Source organism: Fringilla coelebs, assembly GCF_963513975.1.
Source record: "Fringilla coelebs genome assembly, chromosome: 24".
NCBI classification, from domain to species: domain Eukaryota; kingdom Metazoa; phylum Chordata; class Aves; order Passeriformes; family Fringillidae; genus Fringilla; species Fringilla coelebs.
This window is the reverse complement of record NC_140050.1, coordinates 3,376,976-3,403,900: the sequence shown is the minus strand read 5'-3', so window position 1 is coordinate 3,403,900 and position 26,925 is coordinate 3,376,976. Positions and strand designations below refer to the sequence as shown.

Below are 26,925 nucleotides of genomic sequence, written 5' to 3'. Positions count from 1 at the left end.
TTCATTTTCAGTCTCACTCTTTGCTAAAATTTAAAATCACTATTTCCAACATTATTAACATTATTGTTTGTGGGCTTCTTTACTTTACTTTTTTTTTTTTTACTTCATAAAACAGACTTTATTTTTCTTCCTGTAAATTTTGTGCAATATACATCTGTGTACCCTCAGAACCCACCTCAGTAAAAAGGTTGTCATCCACATCCCCAGACACTACATTACTTTTTATTTAATGCTATGAAAATTCCAACAACAGTTTTGTCCTTAAATTAGTATTTCTTCCTCCCCTGCCCTCCCTTCCAAAATTGCCTGGTCTAAAAGAGGAATTTTATTTTGTTTATTTAATTTTTTTCCTGATCCCTTCCAGCCTGAACACTTCCAGAGCTCCTTAAGTCCTTATTTTCACCACATTAGACTCCTCAATATAGCAGGGATCCCTCTCCAAGCTCTCAGCTCTGCAAATCCTATTAATTCGGGTGTACAAAACCCCAGCTGGACTTTGAGACATTCCCAAGCGCTGGGGCCGTGCGCTCTGTCACCGCCAGCTCCAGGGAGCGCCTCAGGCTCAGCCCTAAAATTTGCCCTAAAATTTCCGCGAACCCCCCGAGCTGCCCGGGGGTCGGTGCGGATGCTCGCTCGCAGGGCGGGTTTGGGTGCGAACAGCAGAGGTCACTCGGCCCCAGTGAATCCAGCGCGGCCCGACCAGTGGAACAGGGAGCGGGACTGGGGGAACTCCTGTGCCCCGTGCCGTGGCATCCCGGCCCTCCTGCCCCCGACTTCGGCTCTGAAACCTCCTTGACAATTCCCGGCTTCTCCCTTGGAGATATTTTCCCTGAACTTTTTTTTTTTTTTAAGCCATGCTTTAATTTATTATTTTATTTTTCTCAAAATACACCAAAGAAGCAGGATTTGGGGGGAGGAAAAAAGACAAAACGTTTTTGAAAATTAAAGCCAAAATGTCAGTGTGCAGCGATCCAAGGGTCTGGAGCTCCCACATGGAGCTCTCACATATATATTTTATATATATATAAAAGAATATATAATATATAATATATAATATATAATATATAATATATAATATATAATATATAATATATAATATATAATATATAATATATAATATATAATATATAATATATAATATATAATATATAATATATAATATACAACATATAACATACAATATACAACATATAACATATAATAGATCATCTATCATATATAACATATAATACATAACACATAACATATAATGTATAATATATAATTTATAAGATATAATATAGTATATATAATATAGTATATATAATATAGTATATATATTATATTATATTATATTATATTATATTATATTATATTATATTATATTATATTATATTATATTATATTATATTATATTATATTATATTATATTATATTATATTATATTATATTATATTATATTATATTATATTATATTATATTATATTATATTATATTACATACAGTCTATTATATATAGTATACTACATATTATGTTATATATTATATTATATATAATACATTATATAGTATGTAATATATAATATATAGATTATAATATATAATATAATGTAATATATAATATATAATATAATGTAATATATTATATAGGGAATATATTTTATGTTGCATGTTATATATGTTATATGTTAATGTTATATGTTATATTATAAAGATATATAAATTATATTATATTATATTATATATTATATATTATATATTATATTATATTATATTATATTATATTATATTATATTATATTATATTATATTATATTATATTATATTATATTATATTATATTATATTATATTATATTATATTATATTATATTATATTATATTATATTATATTATATTATATTATATTTTTATATTATATTATATTATATTATATTATATTATATTATATTATATTATATTATATTTTTATATTATATTTTTATATTATAGATTTCATTTATATATAAAACTATATATAAATATATAAATACACAAATATATAAATATACAAATATATAAATATATAAATATATATTCCCTGGACACCCCAGGGAGCCCCCAAAGTGGGTGATGGCCTTTCCCAACACCTCCACAAGCTGTGCCCTGCTTTGCCCAGGGTTTATCCTGCAATATCTGAGCCCCAGATGGGTGGAGAGGAGGAGGAGGAGGAGGAGCTGTGTTGTCCCCTGGGAATGGCCCAGGGCAGCAGTGGGAGCTGGCATTGACTGACCCTGCTGCTCCAAGGATTCTTTCTGTTTTTCCCCTGCCCCACAGCTCCTGGCCAGCCCAGCTGTGTGCTGGGGGATGCAGCTCTGATCTGTCCCCCAGGGAATGCAGACCCAGGTGAGGTTCACAGGGGAAGCAGAAGGAAACGAGGATGTGTCTTCACACCCGGAGATCCCTTTGCCTGTGTGCACCCAGAGCAGAGATTCAAAGCTGAAAGGAGCCTCAGGGATGATCAGTGCAGCCCTGTCCCTGCACAGCCACCCCAAACCCCACCCTGAGCACCCCTGAGAGCTCTGTCAGAGGGGCTGGGAGCACAAACCCTGAGAGGAGCCCTGAGGGAGCTGGGGGAGCTCAGCCTGGAGCAAAGGAGGCTCAGGGGTGCCCTCATCGCTCTCACAGCTCCTGAAAGGTGCCTGTGCTCAGCTGGGGCTGGGCTCTGTCTGCAGCAGCACTGACACAACCAGAGCACACAGCCTCAGGCTGCACCAAGGGAAATTCAGGTTGGGTAGCAGGAAAAAGCTTTTTAGAGAAAAGGTGATAAAGCTCTGGAATGGCTGCCCAGGGAGGTGGTGCAGTCCCCATCCCTGGGTGTGTTTAACAAAGCCTGGATGTGGCACTGGGTGCCAGGGCTCAGTTGGGGCTGGGCTGGGCTCGATGATCTTGGAAGTCTCTTCCAACCCAGTGATTCTGGAATTCTGGGATTCTGTGTCCCAACGCTCCTGCAGCTCTGGCAGCCTTGGCACCATTCCCTGGGGAGCCTGGGCAGTGCCCAGCAGCCTCGGGGGGAAGAACCTTTCCCTGAGCTCCATGCCAAGCCCTGGCACAGCTCCAGCCCTTCCTGGCCCCCTGTCCCTGTCCCAGAGCAGAGATCAGTGCTTGGCATCCTTGTTAAATCCAGGACATCCATGAACACCCATGTATAACCACCTGGTATATCTGAGGTGTTCTTTCCATCCTAGGACTGGGAGCTGTTTGAAAATGACTCCCAAATGCTCCTTGGCTGTCCCTGATTCCTCCCCACAGATGCACCATCTCCCCAGTGCAGTCCCTGTCCCTCAGCTCGAGGGCTGCTGGAGCAGCATTCCCCGAGGAAGAACCTTCCCAGAGCTCTGCTCTTCCCTGGAGTGCCCAGGTGGGGGATGCAGAGGGGCTGGGAGGGGCTGCCAAGGGCTCCAAATCAAACCCACACGCACAGGGCACGGCCCCAGCCTCCTCCTGGCTCACTTTGCTGTGCATTAAGGGAAGCAAGAACACCTCCCAGTGCCTGAAATCTGCCTCTATGTCCAAATCCTGAACAGGATGGATGGGGTCTTGGGCAGGAATTGTTCCCTGGCAGGGTGGGCAGGCCCTGGCACAGGGTGCCCAGAGCAGCTGTGGCTGCCCCTGGATCCCTGGCAGTGCCCAAGGCCAGGCTGGACAGGGCTGGGAGCAGCCTGGGACAGTGGGAGGTGTCCCTGCCATGGCAGGGGTGGCACTGGGTGGGCTTTGAGGTCCCTTCCCATCCAAACCATTCTGGGATTTTGGTACAGCTCAATCTTTAACCCATGCAAGAAATTAAAGGTTTTCCCATCAATTTGACAGATTCATTTTCAGTCTCACTCTGCTAAAATTTAAAATCACTATTTCCAACATTATATTTATATATTTTTTTAACCTTGTGAAACAGACTTTATTTTTCTTCCTGTAAATTTTGTGCAGTATACATCTATGTACCTATAGAACACAGTAAAAAGGTTGTCATCCATACATTATATTACTTTTTATTTAATGTTATGAAAAATTTCAACAACAGTTTTTGTCCTTAAATAAACGTTCTCCCTCCCCTGCCCTCCCTTCCTAAGCTGACTGGTCTGAAAGAGGAAATTTTATTTAGTTATTTTCTTTTCTTTAAAAAAATAGAAATTACAATCTTACAAGACAGAACATTCAATGAGAACAGAAGCATTTTCCTAAATCTAAAAAGTAAAACATTTCCATAAAACCTGTTGGTATCTACAGGTAGGTATGTGTGGAGGGGTGGCAAATGGAAATAAAAGGTTTTCCATTTCTTCCTTTCATTCATAGAGATAAAAAATAACATAAAGCCGACCAAAACTTTATATATTTTTCTCTTTTGCACCAACATTCACAAGAATATATATTATATATATTTTTGATCCATCTTTATACACAGTGTGAGGGTTCTGGGGGTGGAAATGGACACTCAGCTACACTGCCAGAGCAGACAAACAAACACTAAATTAATCTTGGTCTGGAAAGGAGCCATCACTGGCAGCCCAGGGCTGTTGGAAAGGAACATCCCACGTTGGGATGGGAACATTCCTGGAGCGCCAGAGCCACGGGGGGCTCAGGGCTCCTGGACCCCCTCCCCACTGGCCACAGTGGAGAGGGAAATCTCCCTTTTTTGGGCATTTCTGCCCAGTCTTTGTTGTTCACCCTTTCCCTGCGAGCTCCGAGCTCTGGGTGGCCCGGCAGGGGTGAGGAACCTTGGCACAGCCCTGGCGAGCCCCAGGCAGGGGCTGCCATCCCTTGCCATCCCTTTCCACCCCTTGCCATCCCTTTCCAGGCGTGGCACCCATCCCAGGCCAGCAATCACCGAATCGACACCGAATCACTTTATCCCCTCCCAAAAAATCATCGAATCAAGTCGGTTCCTCTGAAGAGAACTGAAAAGTGCAGGTTCCTGCAGTTTGGCAGGTCGAGTTACACGCTTTTAATACTTCCAGTCTTCCCTAGGTTCCCACGGGGGGGGCTCTTATTGCTCAGAATAATCCAGAATCTCCCCACGGGCTCTGATGGCCTGTTCCCAAATTAAGGTGCTTTCCTGGGTTCTTTGCCGGATGAAATGAAGTCGGTGGCGTTCACCATTGCTGTGTGTTGGGTTGGCTGACGAATACTGAGGGGCAAAAAGAAGGGGGTGTGCTTTTTTTTTTTTCTTTTTTTTTAATTTCTGTTTTTCCTCATATGTTCCCAAACCCCCACGGGCTGTTCCCTCCGAGCTCAGTCACCTTCTGGGGCTGCTTTTCCCGGGAAGTGAACGGTGCTGTCGGAAATGATGCTTCCAAAAAAAAAAAAAAAGGCACAACCCTCTGGACATAAAAGGCAGTACTGACTTCTCTCTTCTGTCCAAGCTTTGGAGAGGGCAGGAGAGGAGCCAGGCACATCCCCACGCCGTGGACGCTGCGCTGGACAGCGACGCATTGGCACTGGACGTCGCGTGGGGCCGTGGGAGGGCCAGCAGCCTTTTCCCAGAGACCTGGCTCCAGCAGAGAGGGAGCCGAGGCTGGCAGGCTCCAATCTACTCCCAGAAGCAGTTGGGATGTGGTCAGCAAAGCCATGGGAGTTTGCTGTTGGGATGTGGTCGGCAAAGCCACGCGGCAGCTGCCGGGGAGGAGCGCGGTCCCAAATTCCCTCTGCCTTGGAGCGGAGCAGAAATCCCATCAGCTTCCTGGGGAGCCTTCCCTCGTCAAGGTTGGTCCATGGTCTTCCCTAGGAGGTCTTTTGATAAAAGCAGGAGTATCCCTCACGTTGCTAAGAAAGCTGATGGTTTAGTTTGAAGGGTGCAGTTATGGATCCAAAGGTTTTGGCTCATGCTCGGGGATGGTCCGAGCTGCCCGAGGATGGGGTTGGGTGCACGAGGAATCAGCACAAAGCAGGAAAGGAGCTTGGGATTTTAGCCCTTTGTCAGCAGAAACTGGGGCTGCCTCGGAGCAGATTTTTCCCTTGTAGTTTTTTGGCATTTGCTGCAGCGAGAGCAGGAACAGGGACAGAAAAAATCCATCTGCAGAGCCAGAGTCTCTCAAGCATCCCCTGCTGCCATGGCCTTGAACAGCATCATCACCACCACACCTTCCACCAATTCTTCCTTCATCCCGTTTTGAGCCTCCCAAAAGGAGCAGCAGGTCCCAAACACCACATTCCTTCCAACCAGCCTTATTCCTTAAAGGGAATAAGGACCTTTCCCTTCCCCTTGACTCCAACAGGCAGTTTCTCCCCCTAAAAAGATCCTAAATCCTGCTAACTCAAGAGCAACTCCCAAAATAACAGTTCTAGGGAGCTCATTGAGGGGAAAGCCTGGGTCCAACTCAGCCTGCAGCCACATCTGGGCTCCTGTGTGTGGCGTGGGAAAGGGGAACCTGGGGATGGGACCAGCTGTGGGCTGGGTGGAGAGAGGGTGACAAACCCTGCTCTGGGTGCTGAACCATGGGGCAGCTTAAATGGGATTGATAAGAGAACTACACACAACAGCAGCACCCAGAGAGCCACCACTGCTGCGGCCACCACGGGGACAGGGACAGCCCTGGAGCCCCTGCAGTGGCCATGGGTGTCTCTGGGGTGGGATGGCCAGGATTTGGGCTCTGGCTGAAGTTCCACAGGCCTGCAAAAGCTTCTGGGATGCACAAAGGTGGCACGAGGCAGGTGAACCTGCTGAACCAGCTCCACAAAGTCAGGTGGTCACCCAGCCGGACAAGGAGCTGGCTGGGAATTTGGGAAAATGCTGTGATGGAGGGCATGGAGACCCTGCAAAACTTTTCCTCTGCTGGACTGAGCATCTTTTCCCTCAAACCAGCTTCCCCCACAGGAAAATCCTGTGCTGAATCCCCCACCAGCCACAGCCAGACCTTTCTTGGCCAAGCTCCCGGGGTCCCGCTGCACCCGTGGGAGATGAAATAAAGCAAAGGCTCTGTCCTTTCCCTCTCCTCAGCTGCAGCCCCAACCCGACCCAGCCGAGTCAGCATCGCCCCTTCTTTATCCCATGCCTGATGTTCGGGTTAAAAAACCACAATAAAATAAAAATAATAATTAAAAAACAAAGAAATAAAAATGGGAGGTGGAGAGTGCAGCCAGGACAGCGGGAAGGGCACTCCCTCCCCCTGTGTCACCAGGAGCAGCCTGTCCCTCACCACTGCCAGGAGCATCTCCTCTCCCAAGCAGAGATTTCACATTCATTTCACTGGTATGGCAAAGTCCATTTGCTTTTTCCTTCAAGGTGCTTTACATTCAAGAGCTATTGCAATCCACAGCGAGGAGACGGGGCCAGGGAGGCACCGCAGCCCCCCAGGGTTCTCTTGCCTTTGATTATTTGATTTAAATAAATTGCCCCAAACCTCTGAAGTGCAGTTTGTCTCCAAATTTTGGGGAACTCAAAGGGGGCCGCTGGCTCCTGGCCTTAGCTCTCCCTGGGGTCGCTGTACTGAAGCTCAGAGTTGAAAACCTCCTTATAGAGGGGGGGGAAGTTCATGGCAGTCTCCGGGTGCAGGAGGCGGAAAAATTCCAGCTTGTCCAAGTGCAGGTTGCAAATGGTCTTCATCAAGGGCAGCTTGGAAACCATCTGCAGGGAGAGAAGGAGCTGGTGACCACGGGGATGCTGGGTGTGGTGGCTCTGATGCCACTGTTCAGCCTCCCCTGGGGACAAGAAGGGGGGTTTGGGGACCACTTGGTGTCCCTGCACTGCTGTTCCCCCTTCCCTGGGCACAGTGGGTGGGTTTGAGGATCAAACCTGGCACTGGGGCACCAGCAGACTCCCCACCTTTGGACAGCCTGGCAGCAACCTGGCCTCACCCCCAAACCCACATCTTTCCACAGCAGCTCCTCCCCATCCCAGCCCTGTGCAGGTCAAAACATTCCCAAAATGGCTCTTTTTCCTAAAAAAACCCCACTTCCTGATGCACTGCCAGGTTCAGCAGCTTTGCCTGCACCACAAGGGAGATTCACAGCCCTTGGAAGGAGAAATTCTTCTGCCTCTCTGACAGGTTTGGGGTCTCTCTCTCCAAAATGTGGCTCATGAGCTCTGGCACAGCCACGTCCCCCAGCTCAGACGCCCCCTGCACCCCTGGCCAGGTTTGCTGTGCCACCACCTTTGAGAGCTTGTCCTCAGCGGAGTGTTTCTTCTGGATCTCGTGCTGCAGGGCCACGTAGATCTTGTCCTGGAGCTTTTGCACCTTCTTGGACTCGGTCAGCCATGGGCGGTCTGCAGGAGAGGAAGGACAGAGTCACCACTTGTTGGATTAGATTGTCTTCTGACTTAGAGATGGGGCAACAGAGAGATGTTTTAAAAACTTTTATATTATTTTTAGTCTTATGTGAAGGGTGAGACAAGATATATGTTATAATTCTATCACAATTAGAAGGTAATTATTAGAATGTTATCACTATTAGAGGCTAATCCATTTCCCACAACCACAAGGTCAGAGCCACCACAGGGCCAGAGACCATAGGGTCTCTCCTAAGCACAGGGCAGTGGCTCTTTTAACCCTTCCTGCTCTCCAGGATGGTTTTGAGGACACTTGGCTCCTCTCTCTGCTCCCCACCCCACCATGGGTGACACGGTTCCTCTTCCCACCAAGGAAATTTGACACATGCATTTTGTCCAACTTTAGGTGCATTTTTTCTCCCCCAAATTCCTTTCCCAGGAATAACTGAAATCATCCACCAAGGAAGGTTGATGGGGTCAGCTCTCCCCACAGGACACCCCCAGATAAGGGGGTCCCCCAGTACCTGGGGAGAGCAGGACAGCAGCAGTGAAGAGGGCGAGCTCCTCGTCCGACAGCTGCAGGCGGCACAGGGTCCTCCCCAGCTCGAAGACGGCACCGATGAGGTCGTCACAGCCTGGGCAGGGGACAGCAGGGACACGTCACTGCCACTGCCACTGCCACTGCCACTGTCACTGTCACTGCTCTGCCCACCCACCAGCAGAGCCCAGTGACACCCGGAGCTTGGAAAGGCTTTGGGAGAGGAGATGGGTGGAGGGGGGTCCTGGACACTCACCTGGCAAATTCCAGCCTTGTCTGGGTTCCAGAGGGACAGGGACAGGGACAGGGACAGGGAAAACAGAGGATAGAGGGAGGAAGAAGAGGAGAAGAAGGAGAAAGAAAGAAGGAGAAGGGAGAAAGAGAAAGAAGGAGAAAGAAGGAGGAGAAGGGAGAAGGAGAAAGAAGGAGGAGAAGGAAGGAGGAGAAGGAAGGAGGAGAAGGAAGGAGGAGAAGGAAGGAGGAGAAGGAGAGCCCCAAGGGAGGGGCAGCTGGAGCCCTTACCGAGAGATTTGAACATCTGCATCCCACCGAACTTGCCCTCGAAGAGGACGGTGTTGTTCAAGGGGTTGAAGGCGCGGATCATGCGGATCAGGAGCACCTCGAGGCAACCTGATGTAGGCAGAGAGAGCGCAGACGAGGGCAGGGCAGGGCAGGGTGGGGAAGGTCAGGGGGGTTTCCATCACCCCAGGACCAAATGTAAGAAAGAGGAAAGCCCCCAGTGCACGTTTGAGGTCCAGATTGTTCATTCCCAAGAGCAGAATGGGTATTTCAACAAATCCAGTTTGGGTTTTTGGGATTGGTTGGGTTTTTTTAGGTGTCCAATTGTGACCACAATATTTCACCAAAGGGAAATATTATCCAGTCATTCGCAGCCAGGCACAGAGAGACCGAGGTCGTGGTGGAGCACCGAGAGAGAGGAAAGGGTGAAAACAAAATAAATAAAAAGAAAATGGAAGGAAGAAATGAAAGAATGAGTTAAACTCCAGTGCGTCAGGCACAGCCAGCTCTGGCTTTGGGGTACAGCACCCTGCTGGGACGCTGGCATGTGTCCCCAGGGCTGGGAGCTAATCTCAGCTCCCCAGCTCTGACAGATTAGAAACTATGAGGTTTTCCCAGTGTTTTGGGGATTTTGCACATTCAGCTCCCTGGCCTGGGCACGGCATTGCCAGCTTGGGCAGATGGAAGGGTGGGGGACGTGGGTGTGCACTGCCATCATCCTCCTCTTCCCCGTCTCTTGCTGGGAGAAGAGGCCAATCCTTTTCTCTCAACCCTTCCTGCTCCTGTTTGAGTTTGGCACCCCTTCTCCCAGAGGAAAACCTTCTGCTCTCATTTTCATCCCAGTTTCTGGGTGACATTTGGATGAGGGCGGCCATGGAGAAAATCCTCTGCCCAAGGCAGGCACTCCCCACGTGCCCCCCTTCACCATCGCCCTTGGATGTGACCTGCAGCTCCTTCCAGCCCAGCACCTGCTCCCCCAGCACTGGGAGAACTGGGGCAGCCGGGGGGGGACCCCCAAAAGGAAAGCACCAGCCAAGAGAAGAGATGGGATTTGCTTCTGGCCCCACAGCTGCTGCTCAGGAGAGGTGTTGGGGGTGGGAGGGGGACAGTGGGGACACGAAGGGAGGTGGCAGGGATGCAAGGGGGGCGGTGGGGTTCCCCCCCTTACCGGCTTTCAGGAGGATGATCTGGTCGTTCTGGCAGAGCTCCATGAAGCCGTCGATGCGCTTGGCGAACTCCACCACGTACTGGATGGCGTTGGAGATCTGCAGCGAGCACTGCTGCCACATGGCCTCGCAGCTCTGTGCCACAGGGGACACTCTCAGGGTGTGCTGGCACCCTGGCACCCAGCTCTGTCACCCCCCAGGGCAGGGATGAGACCCCAGTGCTGTGCCATCCACAGGGGACACACTCAGGTGTGCTGGCACCCTGGCACCCCAGCTCTGTCACCCTCCAGGGTAATGATGAGATCCCAGTGCTGTGCCATCCATGGGGGACACTCTCAGGTGTGCTGGCACCCTGGAACCCAGCTTTGTCACCCCCAGGGTAGGGATGACACCCCAGTGCTGTGCCATCCACAGGGGACACTCTCAGGGTGTGCTGGCACCCTGGCACCCCAGCTCTGTCACCCTCCAGGGTAATGATGAGACCCCAGTGCCATGCCATCCACAGGGGACACTCTCAGGGTGTGCTGGCACCCCGGCACCCCAGCTCTGTCACCCCCAGGGCAGGGACAAAACCCCAGTGCTGTGCCATCCACGGAGCATGGTGGCATTAGGACACCTGGGGTGTGAGCTGTCACAGCAAACTCCCCCTCTGGGCGGCTCCCAAGCACTGTCACCTCCTCACCCAGCATAGCCCCAGGGGACACTGGCTGTGCCAGGGGGCTGTGACAGTGGCACTCACCTTGCTCTGCAGGGCACGGACCTCCTCGGGGGAGTAGAGGCTCCAGGCCAGGCGCTTGAGCTCCTCCGTTGTGTACTGGCACGTCTCCAGGTGCGACTTCACCACGTTCTGGGCCACCCGGTCTGCAGGGGGGACAGCAGCCGGTGAGACCTGGGGACCCCAACCCCGTCCTCAGCTCTGGGGCTGCCGGGGCTGAGGGCTGGAGGGGTGATGGGGCTCTCACACGGTGCCATAGGGGTGTGAGGACAGATGGGGCAGCAGGGGCTGAGCCCAAAGCAAGCAAGGGATGTGCCACATGACCTTGGGTGTGCTGAGCTCCATCAGGGAGCCTTGGGGCTCCTCCAAGGGCTGAGGGTGGGCTCAGTGTCTTCAAATCCCAGAATGGTTTGGGTTGGAAGCTTAAATCCCATCCACTTATTCATCTCAAATCTCATTCCAACCCCCTGCCGTGGGCAAGGACACCTTCCCCTAGACCAGGCGTGTGTCCCCAGGGCTGGGTGTGTCCTGCAAGGCGCTGGGGTGGCCCCGAGCACCATCCTTGGGGCCACACACTTGCCCTGCACTGCACTGGCACTCACCAATCTCCAGGACAGAGATGTCAGGGGGCAGCTGGGCACCCTCCAGGGCCCCGTGTGCCAACAGCGCTGGCTCCAGCATCAGCTCGTAGATGGACTCCTGCTTGATGAGCGTGGCATCAGCCACGTCCAGGCTGGACTGGTCGGGCGAGGGCTGGGCCGAGGCCAGCAGGTCCAGGTTGTAGTAGGTGCTGCTGCCATCAGGGGTCAGGGGGAAGTCGAAGAGGAGCCCGTCGGACAGCGTGGAGATGTCGTCCAGGTCCGAGAGGCCGCTGCTGACGCTCGTGGTGTAGACGCGGCTCAGGGGCTCGGGCTCATCCTTGGTGCCGCCGCTCTGCTCCTGGCTCTGCTGGTGCTTCTGCACCTCGGCGTAGAGGCTGTCCCGTTGCTTCTTGGACATGCGGCCGAACTTCACCGCTGCCCCGGGGGAGAGGCGGCCGCGTCAGGGCAGCTTCACCCCCCCAGGGCAAAGCCACGACCGCCCACTGCCCTGGGAAACGCCCTGGCGCCCGGGGGAGTGCCTGGGCTGGGGGCTGGGACCCCACTGGATGCACCCCCCCCATCCCAGACCAACCCTGGGTCACACCAAACAGAACCAATTTCGATTTTCCCACGGAAAACACAAAAGCATTTCTTGCTTCCCAAACCCTCCTTGCACCGCGCTGGCCCTGCGGGGGAGCAGCTTCATGCTGAGTGCCTGGCTCGCTCCGAGGAGGAGCAGGCGGCCCCTGGGGACCCGGGGCACGACTCACCGTCGCGGGACATGCCCAGCGCCAGGCATTTCTGCAGGCGGCAGTGCTGGCAGCGGTTGCGGTTGGTGCGGTCGATCAGGCAGTTCCTTTGCCGGGAGCAGGAGTAGCTGGCATTGTTCTGCTGGCTCCTCCGAAAGAAACCCTGCCCGGGATGGGACGGGAGGAGTTGGGAAAGTGGCCGGCTGGAAGCCAGGGCCGCCCCCCTGCCCGCAGCCGGCCTCCCCGGGCTCACCTTGCAGCCTTCGCAGGTGATGACACCGTAGTGGATCCCTGAGGATTTGTCTCCGCAGATCTTGCACGGAATCACCTCGATTTGGGCTGCGGTGGATGGGGAAAGAGGGGAAACCACGGGAGTTAATAATGGTCACTGCGGAGAGGGAGGAGGGAGATGGGCCCGGCCACGGGCTGGCTCAGCACCTGGGGAAACTGAGGCACGAGAGCTGGACCCATCAGCAGCTCAGCCCTTCCCACAGACCCCACAGGGATTCTTGCACCTCAGAGAGGTCCCTAAAAAGTTCACACAGGGCGTGGGGAACTCCCATCCCCCAGCAGCAAGAGCAAGGGTAGGAAAGCCCTTGGATCCAGGAGGGCACAGAAGGTTTCTGCCCAGGACCCTGTTTTGGAATCACTCCCCTTATTTTCCAACCGATGTGTGCACCAGGACAGGGACAGCCTTAGCACAGGAATCGTCTCCATCCCTGCAGCTGCAGATGCTCTGCTGCTGGAGGTCTGGCCCAAGCAGAGGGTCTGGGCCCCCCCACACCCCCCCAGCAGCTCCTTTGAAACCCAGGACCGATATAGCCATCCCCAGCTCAAGGTCCCGGCCCCTTCCCCCCACAAATCCGCTTCCCTCCCCGCTTCTGCTTCGCTGGCACTGAGCTGCTAATAGGCTTCGTCCTCCTCATTTTCCAGCTGCCCCAGATCTGGGCTGGCTCTGCCCTCCCGACCCGCGGGGGGGGATGCACGGCACCCCCGGGGCTGTACGTGCCTCCCGGCATCTCTGCACCCTCTAATCCCCGCTCCAGCCCCCGCAGCCCCGGCCGGGCTCAGCCTGGCGGCACTCTCGAGGGTGCTGGGCAGGCACCGCCGCGCCAAAATAACCCCCAGGGCCAGATTATGGTTATTTCCAATCTCCTGGGCCTGTGCAAATCCCTGCTCGGGTAATTCCCTTCTGCCTCTCCTCTCCCCTGGGAGCCATCGGCTCTGCTGGAGAGATGTGTTCTGTAGGGCCACCTCTGTGAGTGACAATCCCAGTGCTCAGCCAGTGCCACCTGTACCCCAGCACCTGGCAGGGTCCTGGGGTCCCTTAATGCTTGGGGGAGGCTGGGATGGGGCACTGAAGCCTCACTGGGCAGAGGGGCAGCCCAGGTGCCATCAGCCTCTCAGGAATGCTCAGTCCCCCGGGGATGGCATTGGTCCCTCCTAGGGATGCTCCCTGTCCCTGAGGGGAGCCATTGGTATCCCCAAGGAAGCTCAATATCCCAGGGATGCTATTGGTATCCCAGGGATGCTATTGGTACCCCCAGGGGTGCTGTTGGTACCCCCAGGGATACCATTAGTACCCCCAGGAATGCTGTTGGTTCCCCCAGGAATGCTGTTGGTTCCCCCAGGGATGCTGTTGGTACCCCCAGGGATGCTGTTGGTACCTCCAGGGATGCTATTGGTACCCCCAGGGGTGCTGTTGGTACCCCCAGGGATGCTGTTGGTACCCCCAGGGATGCTGTTGGTACCCCCAGGGGTGCTGTTGGTACCCCCAGGGATGCTATTGGTACCCCCAGGGGTGCTGTTGGTACCCCCAGGGATGCTGTTGGTACCTCCAGGGATGCTGTTGGTACCCTGAGGGGTGCTGTTGGTACCCCCAGGGATGCTGTTGGTACCTCCAGGGATGCTATTGGTACCCCCAGGGGTGCTGTTGGTACCCCCAGGGATGCTGTTGGTACCTCCAGGGATGCTGTTGGTACCTCCAGGGATGCTGTTGGTTCCCCCAGGGATGTCAGCCCCAGGGCAGGTGTGCTCTCCCCGGCTCTGGGGAAGGACTCACTCCCATTCCAGGTGTAAGTGGAGGGACAGATCCCTCCTGCATCCTTTGACTCACTGATTAACCCAATGCCCCACATGCACCAGGTGGTTTTGGGGCTTACCCCTCCTCCCCCAGGCTGCTGAGCTGGGCTTCTCCCAGGGCTGTGTCTTGTCCCCCGACTCGAGGGAGTCGCATCCCATCCCTGCCCCTCCCCACATCCTCTGCCTACGCCTCTGCCGTGGTTCTGAGCCTGGGAGCGCAGAGCTGGTTTCCCCGCGGTGGGCAGGGCAGGGATGTCCAGGGCATTCTCACATCTCCCGCAGCTGCATCAACACCGCAGCTCCAGGGCCACGCCTTTCACAGGGGCACGGAGGCACCAGGAGGGCCATGTGGGGCCACCCCCAAATCACCACCCGGCTCCGATGACCAAGACACCCCCAATTCCCTGGATCCCGCTGCCATCTCCCCCCACGCTGCCGGACCGCAGGGACCGCTCCCGTCCCCACCACGCTGCCCCGAGCCCTGTCCCTGGATGGGACCGAGGTGGTGGCATGGCGGGGGGCACAGGGAGGGGGTGCCACCCCCGGCAGGAAGCGGCGTCGGCTCGTTATGCAACGTTAATTGCAGCCGCCGGCAGCGCGGGTGATGCATCGCGCCCGCCGCGCCCTCACGCCCGCGGCCGATACTCCGGTACCCGGAATTACCGGCACCGGCAAACACCGGGGCTGAGCGCGGCCCGGCACCGCCGGCACCCCCAGCAGAGCCCAGCGACGCCAGCCCACGGTGCCCCAAAAACCCCGACGATCCCAAAGGCTTCGTGTAGCGCCGGTGGCCAAATCCCGCCCCCCGAGAGCCCCCGGAGCTGGAGCCGAGGGTGATGGGGGTGATGCTGCCCTGATGAAGGACAAGCCCTGACCGCCCGCCGTGTGCCCGCAGCCTTTTGGGGCTCTAATTACCATCCTGCTAATTACCCGGCCGTGCCCGCCGCTGGCACCTGACCCGCTCGTAAGACGCTCGCCCCAAATAACTGACGTGGAGATACGGCCGTAACCTGGCGATGGCAATTACAGCCCGGCACGGTTAATTGCTGCTCTGATTGTAAACCCGGCTGAATCACCGAGTCGGCTCCTCCAGTGTCGCTCGTGCCGCGGCCATGGACCCCCGAGGCGGCCGGACCATCCCCCCATCTCCCCTGTGACCCCCCAAACACGCCCCTGGGGCAAATCCAGGGGGATGGGAAGGAATGTGGGTGCGGGTGGGATGGCCACAGCAGCTCCGGCATCCCCCAAATCTCACTGTGATCAGGGAAAAAATCTCAGTAGACCCCAAATCCCGGATATTCCTCCACCCCAGCCACCTCACCCCCGTGCCTCAGTTTCCCCACTGGAGAATTTAGCATCTCCTCCCACCACAACCGTTCCACCATCGGCCACACTGCGAACCGGGGGGGGGCATTTAGGAGGGGGTGAACCTCTTCCCCTCTGGGAGAGGCAGCAGGGAACCTCCACCCCGGGGCCAATGGGGCTAAAACAGGGATCAGGATAAAAGAAACAAAGAAAGGGTTAAAAAAATAAGTAATAATGATCTCCAGCCGGCAATTAAAATGTCCCGGCGGTGGTATTTGCTCTCCTCCCACTGTAAACACTTCTTGCCCAACTCCCGGCCCGCTGCCACCGGCCGGCCCTTATGTAAGTGGCCCTGTGCGGCCACGGGCCCCGGCCGTGGCGGGGCGATGGCCCCCGGTGCGGCGGCTGCCGCGGCCCCGCGGCTGGAGCCCTCCTGTCCCACTGACACACTTTCTGCCCGTGGCCACGCGCGCTTGTGTAACCACGGCCGTTAACCCTTCCGGGCCCGCCGCCGCTCCCGGACACGGCTGCTGCTCAGGGCGGCACGCCGACCTCCCGCCACCGGGAGCGGGGATTTTGGGGCGATACCTCCAGCTGGGGACACCCATTGCCACCCTGAGCTGGAGCTGCAGGCGAGGGGGGCAGGTGTGTCCCTGCACGGTGCCCAGGTCTCCTGTCACCCCCCAGACCTGGCTGTGTGTGTCCCCTCCAGCCCAGCACTGCTCTCCCTGCTGGAGGCTCCGGCGGTTTCGGCAGAGGCAGAGCCGCCCTCCCCGAGCGGGAATGGGCCGGCACACCCTCCCCTCCATCGCCTCTGCCCCAAGGGCGGGCGCCTCTTGCGCCCCAAAACAAAACAAGGCAGGCCCTGCAGGATGCAGCCAAGGGGGGCTGGACCCCTCTCTGCGGTGCAGGGAGGATGGTGGCCCCATCCTCCTCCTCCTCTCCCTATACCTCCCCTCGGCTGTATGATCTCACTGCTTTGGGGGAATCAGCCCAAACCCCCGGCACCCCATTGAGCCTTAGGGTGTGCTGTGACCCCACTGCTTTGGACCTACCTCCTCCTCTCCACTGGCATAACTGGGTGCCTCTGGCTGTGGGGTGAGGACTCCTGGGAGAGGTTTGTTTTGGGGTGCACTTCAGATCCCTGCACAGTTCCCCAGGGTGAGCCTCCACAGCTGTCACCCCACAGGGGCAGAATATGGGCACCCCTTCCCCTGGGGGGCCACGTAAGGCCGTGGTGTCCTTGCTGGAGGCAGTGGGGCAGCATCTCAGCTCTGAGTATTTCAGAGGTGGCTCTGTGCCTCTGGGGCCATCCCTGCCCCAAATACCCCCTGGTGCTTCCCCAGTGCCCTGGCTCAGTACCCAGTGAACCTGCTGGGAGAGCAGCTCCGTGCCCCATCCCTCTGCCAGGCTCCATCGATGCTGCAGGATGGGCACCCCTGGGAAGTGGCAGCAGCCCTGAGCCCCCCTGGATCCCCCAGCCCCAGCCAGGGCATCTTGGTGCTTCAACACCTCACCTTCACCATCTCTCCCCTTCCAGGGGGACTCAGCATCCCCCTGGTGCAGCCAGAGCAGGGAGAGGAGGGTGAGTCCAGGCTGCACAGGGACACACAGGGACACACAGGGACACACAGGGACCTACAGTGCCACCCCATTTCCCATTCCTGCCCTAAACCCCTGCTCTGCACCTGCATCCTCTGCAGCAACCTCCAGCTCCAGGAGTGACTGCGCCTCCCCACAGCCACCATCCACAGTTGTGTTTTGGTGTTGGGGCAGGAATAAACAAGGAAATAAAGGGAATTATCACCCCTCTATATCTGCTGTTGGCTTTGCTATTAAAACAGCTTCCAGTGCTGTACTGCCTCGGGGTCTCCCAGCACCCCGGCACTTTGGCCATGGCTGCCAAAAAATCCCATCCCCATCCCTGCACCCCGGGGAACCCCAAACAAGCCAGGCCCATGCCGGGTGCTCACAGCCCCAGCTCCAGGCACAGGGACACAGAGGCCAAGTGGGCAGCAGGGAAAATTCAGATGACACAACCACGGCCCCTGCCGAGCTGGGATTCTGGAGGGGGAACTGTTTTCCTAAGTGATTAGCAAAGATTTCCTGGAAACTTTGGGCCAGAACAGCGCTCGGCTGCTCTCACCCTGCCCTGGGGCAACCCCTGGCCACCTTCCCTTGCAGGCACGAGAACGGAGCTTTTGCATTCTCCCCAGCCTCCAGCAAAGCGCTGCTTTTCCCCGTCCCGTGGCGCAGTTTGTGCCCCCAACAGGGAAACGGCGGCTCCGGATGGGCGGTGCGGCTCCCCCAGGGCCGCTCCGGTTCAGCAGCTCCGGTTCCGCAGCTCCCGTGCCACGCAGAGCCGTGCCAAGGCCAGCCCCGCCGGCGCAGGACGCAGCCCTTTGCACTTTGCCTGGTGCAGAAGGGTGGCAAAGGTGAGGCAGGGACCTGCCAGCCCGGGGTGGGGACAAACCGGCCTGAGGTGGGAGAACCCCTCCGGCAGTGCTGCTAAACCGGGGGGAATTATCTCCCTGGGGCTAAAAAAAGGCAGGAGAGCAGCTCTGCTCGCCACATCCGATAAACCGGGCTGATTTAGACATTAGCAGCTCTTTAAATAGCCGCCGCGAGTTCAAAGTTAAACGTGACAGGGAGCAGGGACAGGGACGCTGGGCTGGGGACGGGGACCACCGGCCCCCACCGCTGCTCTCCCCTTTCCCGGTGCTGACTCTCCCTGGGGTTATCAGGGTGGGGGATCCCAAATCCCGTCTGGCCCCCATAAAGGCAGAGGACAGCTTTCTCCTCCAGGTTTGTTTTTTGGGAAGAGGCAGGCACGGCCATCCCCGCGCTCCGGTACCGGGACAGGCGCGGCCGTCGTGCGGGAGGGCCGGTGGGTGCCGGCCGCCCTCGGCCGCGCCAGCGTGTGCACGCCGCCGAAACGGGCAGGGAAGCTCCTCCTCCGCCCTCTCTGATTTTTCCAATGACAGATCTAGGTCACTAGGACAAGTCGCAAAGGCTGCCGAGCCACCGCACGCTCCTCGCCACGCTGCTTGCAAAACAAGTGAGCAGGAGGGCTGGAAATCGTATAGGATTATACAAGGCAAAGCCTCTTCCCCGGCCCCGGCGCAGCCGCGGCGCAGGGAAGGACAGGAGCGAGGAGCTGCTGTGGCCCCCGGGGAAATGGGGCAGAGCGGTGGCGGTTTTGGGAAGGAAAATGGAGATTGAATCAATTTGGCGTCGCCATGCGGCATTTGGGCTTCGAGAGGGATGAGGACGCGGGACTGCGGGAAAAACGCCCGACTGGGGGGAACGGTGGGATATCAGCAGGGTTCGGCCCTAAATTAGGGTCAACACCAGCAATTCATGGGGGGAAAGGAAAAATATTTTTAAAAAAGGAAAAGTTCGCCCAGTTGCTAATTAAGCCGGTGCTGGCTGTGCAAGTGCTACGTAAGAGCCAGGCGTGATCGCAATTAGGCAGGCGTTAATGCTTCCCTCCGTCCTAATAAAGGTGAAAACCCAGGATGTCGAGGGGCAGGAAGGGGATGTGGGGGGCTCGCCTCGTCCTCCTCACCCACCCCGGCCCCACCGTTACACAAGAGTGCGGCGGGGGCAGAGCCGCAGCACCCGCGGCGCAGGGAGGAAGAAGGATTTGAGGAGCTCGGGATGAACGCCCTGGTACCCACACCCCAAAATGAACCTAAGGACCTGCACCCCCAAAACACACCTACGGAGGGGCACCAGGGAGTCCTGGCAGGGCGAAGGGCTAGGGGAAGGCAGGGCATGATGGAAAAATGATTTAAAGGAGGATGAAAATCCCAGCCCAGCACGCTGGAACAGAGCTGAGTCCGGCCACCGCTGCGTCACCATCACCAGGCCCTGCTGGATTGTCCCGCTGGAGCCTTCCTCCCTCCATCCTCCTCCTCCCCACCGCCTGCTTGGCAAAGCAGAGGGGTGAAAAGTAGGAATTGCCTTTGGTAACGGGTAAAAGCAGGCAGGTGCTGGCACAACTCACCCCTGCCCTGGAAAAGGGGCACCCAAAATTGCACCTGATCCCTCTCCCGTCTCTGCAGGAGCCTCCCAAACTGCCCCCCCACGCCGTGGGGCGAGGGAAAAGGGGGAAAAAACTACAATAAATCCAGCCCTGGTGGGAGCAACATATTGAAGAGGAGATTAAGGGGTTTAGTGCGGGGAAAAGCTTAAGAGTGCGTCTAAGCCGGCGTCGGAAAGCAAAGCAAAATAAACAAGAATTTTATTCCTAACGAAGGGGGAGCTGGAGGAGGCAGAGCGGCCCCGGCGGGGCTGGTGCGGGTTCCCCCCTTGTTCCCCTCCGCGGGGCTGGTGCGGGTCCCCCCGTGTCCCGTTCCAGCGAGGCTGATGCGGGTCCCCCCGTGTCCCCAGCGGGGCTGCTGCGGGGTCCTTCCCATCCCTTCCGCGGGGCTCACACGGCTCCCCTCGTCCTCCTCCAGCAAAGTTGACGCTGATCCCCCCTTGTCACTGTCCGGGCTGACACCGAGTCCCCCCGTCCCCCACCGGCGGGGCTGACGCGGCTCCCCCGTATCCCCGTCCGGGCTGACGTCGGGTCCTCCCCGTCCCCCTCTGCCAGGCTGATGCGGGACCCCCCGATTCCCACCGGGACCAACTTCTGCCGCTGCCCCCCGCAGCCCCCGGACCCCCGGACCCACCTCGCATCGTGTCCGCCGCGGTCAGGGCGCCGGGGGGCGCATGGGGCGGCGCGGGGGTCCGGAGCGGCGCGGGGCGCGGCGGGGAGCAGCGGCACCGGGAGGCACCGGGCGGCACCGGGAAGCACCGGGCGGCACCGGGCGGCTCTGGCACCTGCCCCTCCGCCGCGCCGTGACCCACTTCTGCCCGAGCATGCGGCCGTTCACATGACGAGCCCGCCCCGCCCCCCCCAATCGGTTTCACTTCCAGCCCCACCTCCTGCCCTTCGTCCTCCTCCTCCTCCTGCTCCATCCCCATCCCCGCCGCTCCGCCGCCCGGTGCTCGGCGCTGCGCGGGCGCTGCCGGCGCCCGCCCGGGACCGGGGTCTGCGCGACCCCCGCCCGGCCGTGGCGGCTCGGAGCTGCCCCCGGGGCTGCCCGCCCCCGGGAGGGACGTGCCGTGCCCGTCCTGCCCCGGCTCGCCCAGGCACGGGGCCGGCTGCGTGTCCCGCTGAATCACGGCTGCCTTGCTTCACTTCGCTCCCGTGCAGCCCCGCTGTCCCCGCCAGGGACCCCGCTCGGCGCGGGGACCCCCAAAACCCCGGCAGGACAGGACAGGATAGGGTGGGGGGGCTCTGCTGAAGGGGCAGCACCCGGCACCGGGGAGCACGGGGACCCCTCTGCGGCTGCCCAATGCCCCCATGCCAAGGTGCAGGTGCTGAGGTCTGGGGGCACATCCCACCTGGGAGCCCTGCGGGTCGGGAAGGGCACTGTGGAAGAAGGGGAAGCTTTCAAGGTGGCAGGGAGGTATTCCCACCCTGTCCTTCATGCTGGGATAGGCACAGGTGGTTTTGGGGCCTGGGGTTGTGCCCTGGATAAGGGACACTCATTAAGAGGTGCAGAGATGGTGGCTCTGGACCACGCAAGGCGGCCTCGCCGTGCAGAGCCCGAGGTGTCGGCACGGGGCAAAGTCCCCTGGCTGGGGTTTGTGGTGCACCAGGTCACCAGAGTCCTCCCTGGTGCCACATCACAGGGGTGGAGGCAGCTGGTCCTGGCAAAGCTGGGCCAGGGCTCAGGTGCCAGGGTCAGAGCTCAGCGGTGCCCAGAGATGCCTGGGGACAGTGGCACTGGCCTGGAGACCTGATGTGTGTGGACAAGGCATCTGCCATAGGCATGAGCACTGCTCCCACTGCAGACACGGATCTGGCATCCACCACGGGCATGGACCTGGCATCACCACAGCCTGGATGGCGCATCTGCCACGAGCATGAGTGTGGCCTCTGCCATGAGCATGGCATCCAACCGTGGTCACAAGGATGGCACAGCCACATCAGCCATGGACATGGACACAGTATACACCTGAGGCACAGACGCAACCACCATCACCAACACCACATGAGGCATCACTGCCTCTCCCCTGGATGGCCTCCTGCCCTCGCAGCTGGGCCCTGAGGGGACGCCTCAGCCCCCCAATGCTCAAATCAAACCATTTCATGGCAGCTGAAGGGGGCAATTTCAACCCACATCCATCCTAAACGTTGAGCTGGGCCAGGGGTGCAGAGATGCTGATGGGCCGCTGGCAGAGGGGTTCCCCTGCCGTTCCTGGGGCTGTCCCCCTGCTCTGGCACAGGCAGGTGGCAGTGGCAGAGGGACGCTGGGGCTGAGCCGGGGTGGCACTTTGTGTGCTCCCACCCCTGCGCCGAGACCCGCCCGGCTCTGCTCCGGCGCGGGAGCGGCTGCGGCGGGGAGGGGGCCGGGGCTGGGAGGTGCGGGGGGCGGAGGGGCCGAGCGCGCTCCAGTGCTGCTGTCTGACACGATTTTGCTGATGGCGATTGGGAACGGGTTCGCTGCTCTCGCCGGTCGGATCCGCTCCTTCCTCCCGGCTTTCCTGCCTGCTCCGCATGGATGGGCACGCAGACGGGACGAGGGGCGACGTCTCGCCTCGCTCTTCGCAGGCTCTGCTCGCAGCACGGCTCCTGCGAGCGCGGCCCCGGATGGAGGCAGAGCTCCCACCCCGGTGCGCATCCCGAGCGGCCCCGGCCGGGGGCAGCCCCCGCGCCCGCGGCGTGCGCGGCGAGGCCGCTGCCGTCCCCCGGGGTCACGGGAGCTGCCCGAAGCAGGTCACCCTCATTAGCCCCATTTCAGATGGGGAAACTGAGAGCGGGAGCAGCGCTGTGACTCCTCGTGGCACGCAGGGTCCGGCCCCGGCCGGCTCGCCCCTCCCAAAAGGCGGTCGCCGATTGCGGCTGTTGGGACAGTCGTGGCCGAATCGCGCCAGAGCGAGAGCGAAAATCCTCCCCGAGTGCTCAGCGCAACCCAAAAGTATGAGGTTACATAAGCGGCACCACACCTGCCGTGAGCAACGCGGGACCCACGCAGCCATCCACGCACCCGCTCCCGCCGCCGGCCCTTTAACCCTTCGTGTGCTGCACCCAGAGGTTTGGGAATGGCCCGGGGAAAGGCCCAGGGGAGAAGGAGATGCTGCGGGGTTATGTGCTGGGTGCTGCAGATCTGGGATTCAGCCCCACGGTTTTGGGGCCACAAGGGTGGAGGTGGAGAGGCTCTAGCAGAGCAGGACTCCTTTTTCTCGTGTGTCGGGTCTCACCCCATGGGCTTGGCTGGGTTTAAATTGAGGTCCTGGTCGCAGGAAACCAGAGTGAGGTGGAGCCAGCTCGCTGGTGGCTGAGCCCCTGGAATAACATTTGTTCCTAAGAGAGGAGCGGCCTTGACCAGGGCTGTTTCTGCAGTGGCAGGAGTGGAGGTCACATAACATCCCCTAAAAACCCTCTCCCCCTCCCCATGCAGTGACAGGAGCTGGTGCAGCTCCCTTCACAGCTGCTTGGGGCAGAGACCCTCACCCCAGCATCTCCTGGTGTTGCTCCTGCTGATGGGAACAGTGGGGCTGGAGGGCCAGAGCTGCCTTTGGTTCCTGCGTGGTGCCAGGCCCGGACTCTGTGCCAGGAGCTGCACCCACCGGGGCAATGCTGGGGGACAGGTCCAGCGGGGCTGGATCCAGCCCAGCCCAGGTGGCACCAGTGGCAGAGGAGGGAAAGGGCCACCAGAAAGGGATAAGGACCCAAAAACTGACACTTGCCACCATCCAGCACTCTCCTCCTGCCCCAGCCTCGCTGATAAATCTTTGTGATCAGGGCCAGGGCAGACGGCGGGGCCCTGCCAGCCTCTGGCACCGCTGGATCAGCGCAGCCGGCCCCGGGCTGGCCCGGAGGTGAGCAGGAATTCCGGATGACACCATCGAGCCTTAATCACTGTTTGCTCTCCCTCGAGCCCCACCCAGTGAGAGGGGAACCTTCTGCCAGCATCGCCCGTCCCACACCCAGAGCCCCCCACCCTGAGCCCCTCACCCCGCTCGGGGACCACCGCCAGGGCTGGGCTCGGCGAGCCCCGGGCTGGCCCGGCCGGACCCGCGGTGTCCCTGCCCTGGGCTCCCTGCCAGGGGCACTGCCGGGGCACTGCCAGGCGCTGCCGTGACTCAGTTTCCCATCTGGAGTGGCTGACCTGCCCGGAGGGAGTGGGTCACGGGGTGAACCCACTGACAGGGGTCACAGCACTGGTGTCCCCACAGCTCATCCTCGGGTGGGGGATGTGCCCCAGTCCCTGGGCTGGATGGGGGTCCTGTCCCCCAGTCCCTGGGCTGGATGGGGGTCCTGTCCCCCAGTCCCTGGGCTGGATGGGGATCCTGTCCCCCAGTCCCTGGGCTGGATGGGGGTCCTGTCCCCCAGTCCCTGGGCTGGATGGGGGTCCTGTCCCCCAGTCCCTGGGCTGGATGGGGATCCTGTCCCTCAGTCCCTGGGCTGGATGAGGGCCCAGCCATGTCCCCCATACTGAGCAGGGGGCAGGAGCAGCAGTGGGGGCTGGGGGGGCTGCAGGAGAACTTCAGCACTTGCAGCCACTGAGCCTTATTGTGCCCCCAGCTGTGAGGGTGGTATGGGGGGCACCCCCTGCTCAGGGGCTGGGTCCCACTGCTTTGTCCTCTCCACGGTGTCAGTGCCACCCTTCCTCACCCCCCTGCAGCCAAAGTGCCTCGGGGTCCCTCAGCTGTGCCAAAGCAAACGGGACAGTGCCCTCAGACCATGGGCATGGGACGTGGCTTTGCCAGCTGTGCCAGGCCTGGCAGCCAGGGGATCAGGCATGGTGCTGGGCACGTGGCCCCACTGCAGTGCTGTGAGTCACTGCACCTCGCTGCTGCTTATGCAAAGGCTGGCACGGCACGGGCTGTGCTGTGGGGCTGTGGGGCCAGGGGTAATGGGGCCATGGAAAACAGCTGTGCTGTGGGGCTGTGGGGCCATGGGATGGGACTGTGCTGTGGGGCTGTGGGGCTATGGTGTGGGGCTGTGGTGTTCATGGGCTATGGCATGGGGCTGTGGGGCCATGGGGCTATGGGGCCATGGGGCTGTGGGGCCATGGGGCTGTGGGATCATGGGGTTGTGGGGCCATGGGGCTGTGGGATCATGGGGCTGTGGGATCATGGGGCTGTGGGGCCATGGGGCTGTGGGATCATGGGGCTGTGGGGCTATGGTGTGGGGCTGTGGTGTTCATGGGCTATGGCATGGGGCTGTGGGGCCATGGGGCTGTGGGGCTATGGGGCCTTGGGTGCAGGGTGCGTGTCATTTGGACACACTGTGAGTGCAAAGCAGAGCATGGAGAAGGGGGAAACTGAGGCAGCAGTGGCGTGCACCCCTGAGTCCTGCAGCCCGTGCGGGGCTGTCCCTGTCCCCGCCCGAGGCCGGGAGCAGGGGGACAGCAGGGCCAGGTGTAACCAGAGCCCCCGGGCTGGCCTGACTCGCTCACGGCTCACGTAACGCCTGCCCAGTGCTTATGCAATAGCTGCTGCCATGTGGCTCTAAGGGACACCGAACGCCGGGCAATTACCCGGCCCCTAATCAGCAGCGACGCAGGATAACGAGGCTAATTGGAGCCGTGGCCAGCAGAGCTGCCGGGGGAGGAACATTCAGTCTCCCCCCGCACCCCGAGGGGTGTCCCAAGCAATTAGTGACTGCTGAGCCTTCGTTAGGGGCTGGGGGGAGGGGGAACCATGGCCGGGCTGGATCCCACTGTGCCCCGGGCAGCGGCTGTGGGTGTCCACTGGGGTGGAGCACGGCACCTCCACCCCTGCCTGCATCCCCATCCCTGCCTGCATCTCCATCCCCTCCTGCATCCCCATCCCCTCCTGCATCCCCATCCCCTCCTGCATCCCCATCCCTGCCTGCATCCCCATCACTGTATCCCTGTCTCTTCCTGCATCCCTGTCCATCTGCACCCTCATCCCTGTCTCCATCCCCATACCTGTCTCCATCCCCATACCTTGTCTCTATCCCCACCCTTGTCCCCATCCCCATTCCTCTCTCCATCCCCATCCCTCTCTCCATCCCCATCCCTCTCTCCATCCCCATCCCTGTCTCCATCCCCATCCCTCTCTCCATCCCCACCCTTGTCTCCATCCCCATCCCTCCCTCCATCCCCATCCCTTGTCTCTATCCCCATCCCTTGTCTCTATCCCCACCCTTGTCTCCATCCCCATCCCTTGTCTCTATCCCCACCCTTGTCTCCATCCCCATCCCTCTCTCCATCCCCACCCCCTCTCTCCAACCCCATCCCTCTCTCCATCCCCATCCCTCCCTCCATCCCCATCCCTCTCTCCATCCCCACCCTTGTCTCCATCCCCATCCCTCCCTCCATCCCCATCCCTCCCTCCATCCCCATCCCTCTCTCCATCCCTATCCTTCTCTCCATCCCCATCCCTCTTTCCATCCCCATCCCTGTCTCCATCCCCATCCCACACTCCTGTGGCTCAGTGATGCTCCAAGTAGGTCACTGGGCCGTGGTGTTGGGCGGCTGTGGGTGGCTGCAGGGCTCACCCTTGGCTCTCTTTGCCCCTGGTTGCCCTGGCCCCAGGCCCAGCCCTCCCCCCTGCTCACCCCACTGGGCTCTGTGGTTCCTGGGGAGGGGGCAAAGGCAGCATCTCCCTGGCCCAGGCTGCAGAGCCCTGACTCCCCTCACTGCACAAATGATGCCCGAATTGGCTCTTGAAGGACTGTTCTGCCCCCCAACACCGTCCCCTCCCTCCCTGGAGCCCCAGGGGCTCAGCCCAGCAGCCTGGGGTGCAGGGGCTCCCCGGGCAGCTCCCCCTGGCACTGCCCCCGGCTCGGGCGGCGCAGCCTCGGCTCGGCACCGTCCGGGCACCGCGCGGCACCGCCGAATCTCCAGCGTCATAATTAGGAGATAAACAGGAAAGAGGAAAGGGGCAGATTTCATATTCCGCCCCGATCCCCCCGGGACAGATAAAAGCGGAGTGGGGGGACTCAAGGGGGCTTTTTTCCCACTTGTTTCTGCTGAATCAAACATTTTTCCTCCTGCTTAGAAGATTTCCTGACTCCCC

At 58.2% G+C, this 26,925-nt stretch overlaps 1 protein-coding gene across 1 annotated transcript; it reads right to left on the bottom strand.

The window, feature by feature from the left end:
• Positions 1 to 7,414: 7,414 nt before the first annotated feature.
• Positions 7,415 to 20,643, bottom strand: LOC311162671 (nuclear receptor ROR-beta-like; the record flags this gene model as incomplete). Its single annotated transcript, XM_084221110.1, has 10 exons — positions 20,553 to 20,643; positions 12,740 to 12,825; positions 12,508 to 12,649; positions 11,759 to 12,172; positions 11,181 to 11,302; positions 10,444 to 10,576; positions 9,279 to 9,386; positions 8,743 to 8,853; positions 8,103 to 8,215; positions 7,415 to 7,576 (listed from the first exon to the last, which is right to left on the bottom strand). The coding sequence occupies exons 1-10, from the start codon at positions 20,557 to 20,559 to the stop codon at positions 7,415 to 7,417; spliced, it is 1,398 nt and encodes a 465-aa protein (XP_084077236.1). The 5' UTR covers positions 20,560 to 20,643.
• Positions 20,644 to 26,925: the final 6,282 nt, after the last annotated feature.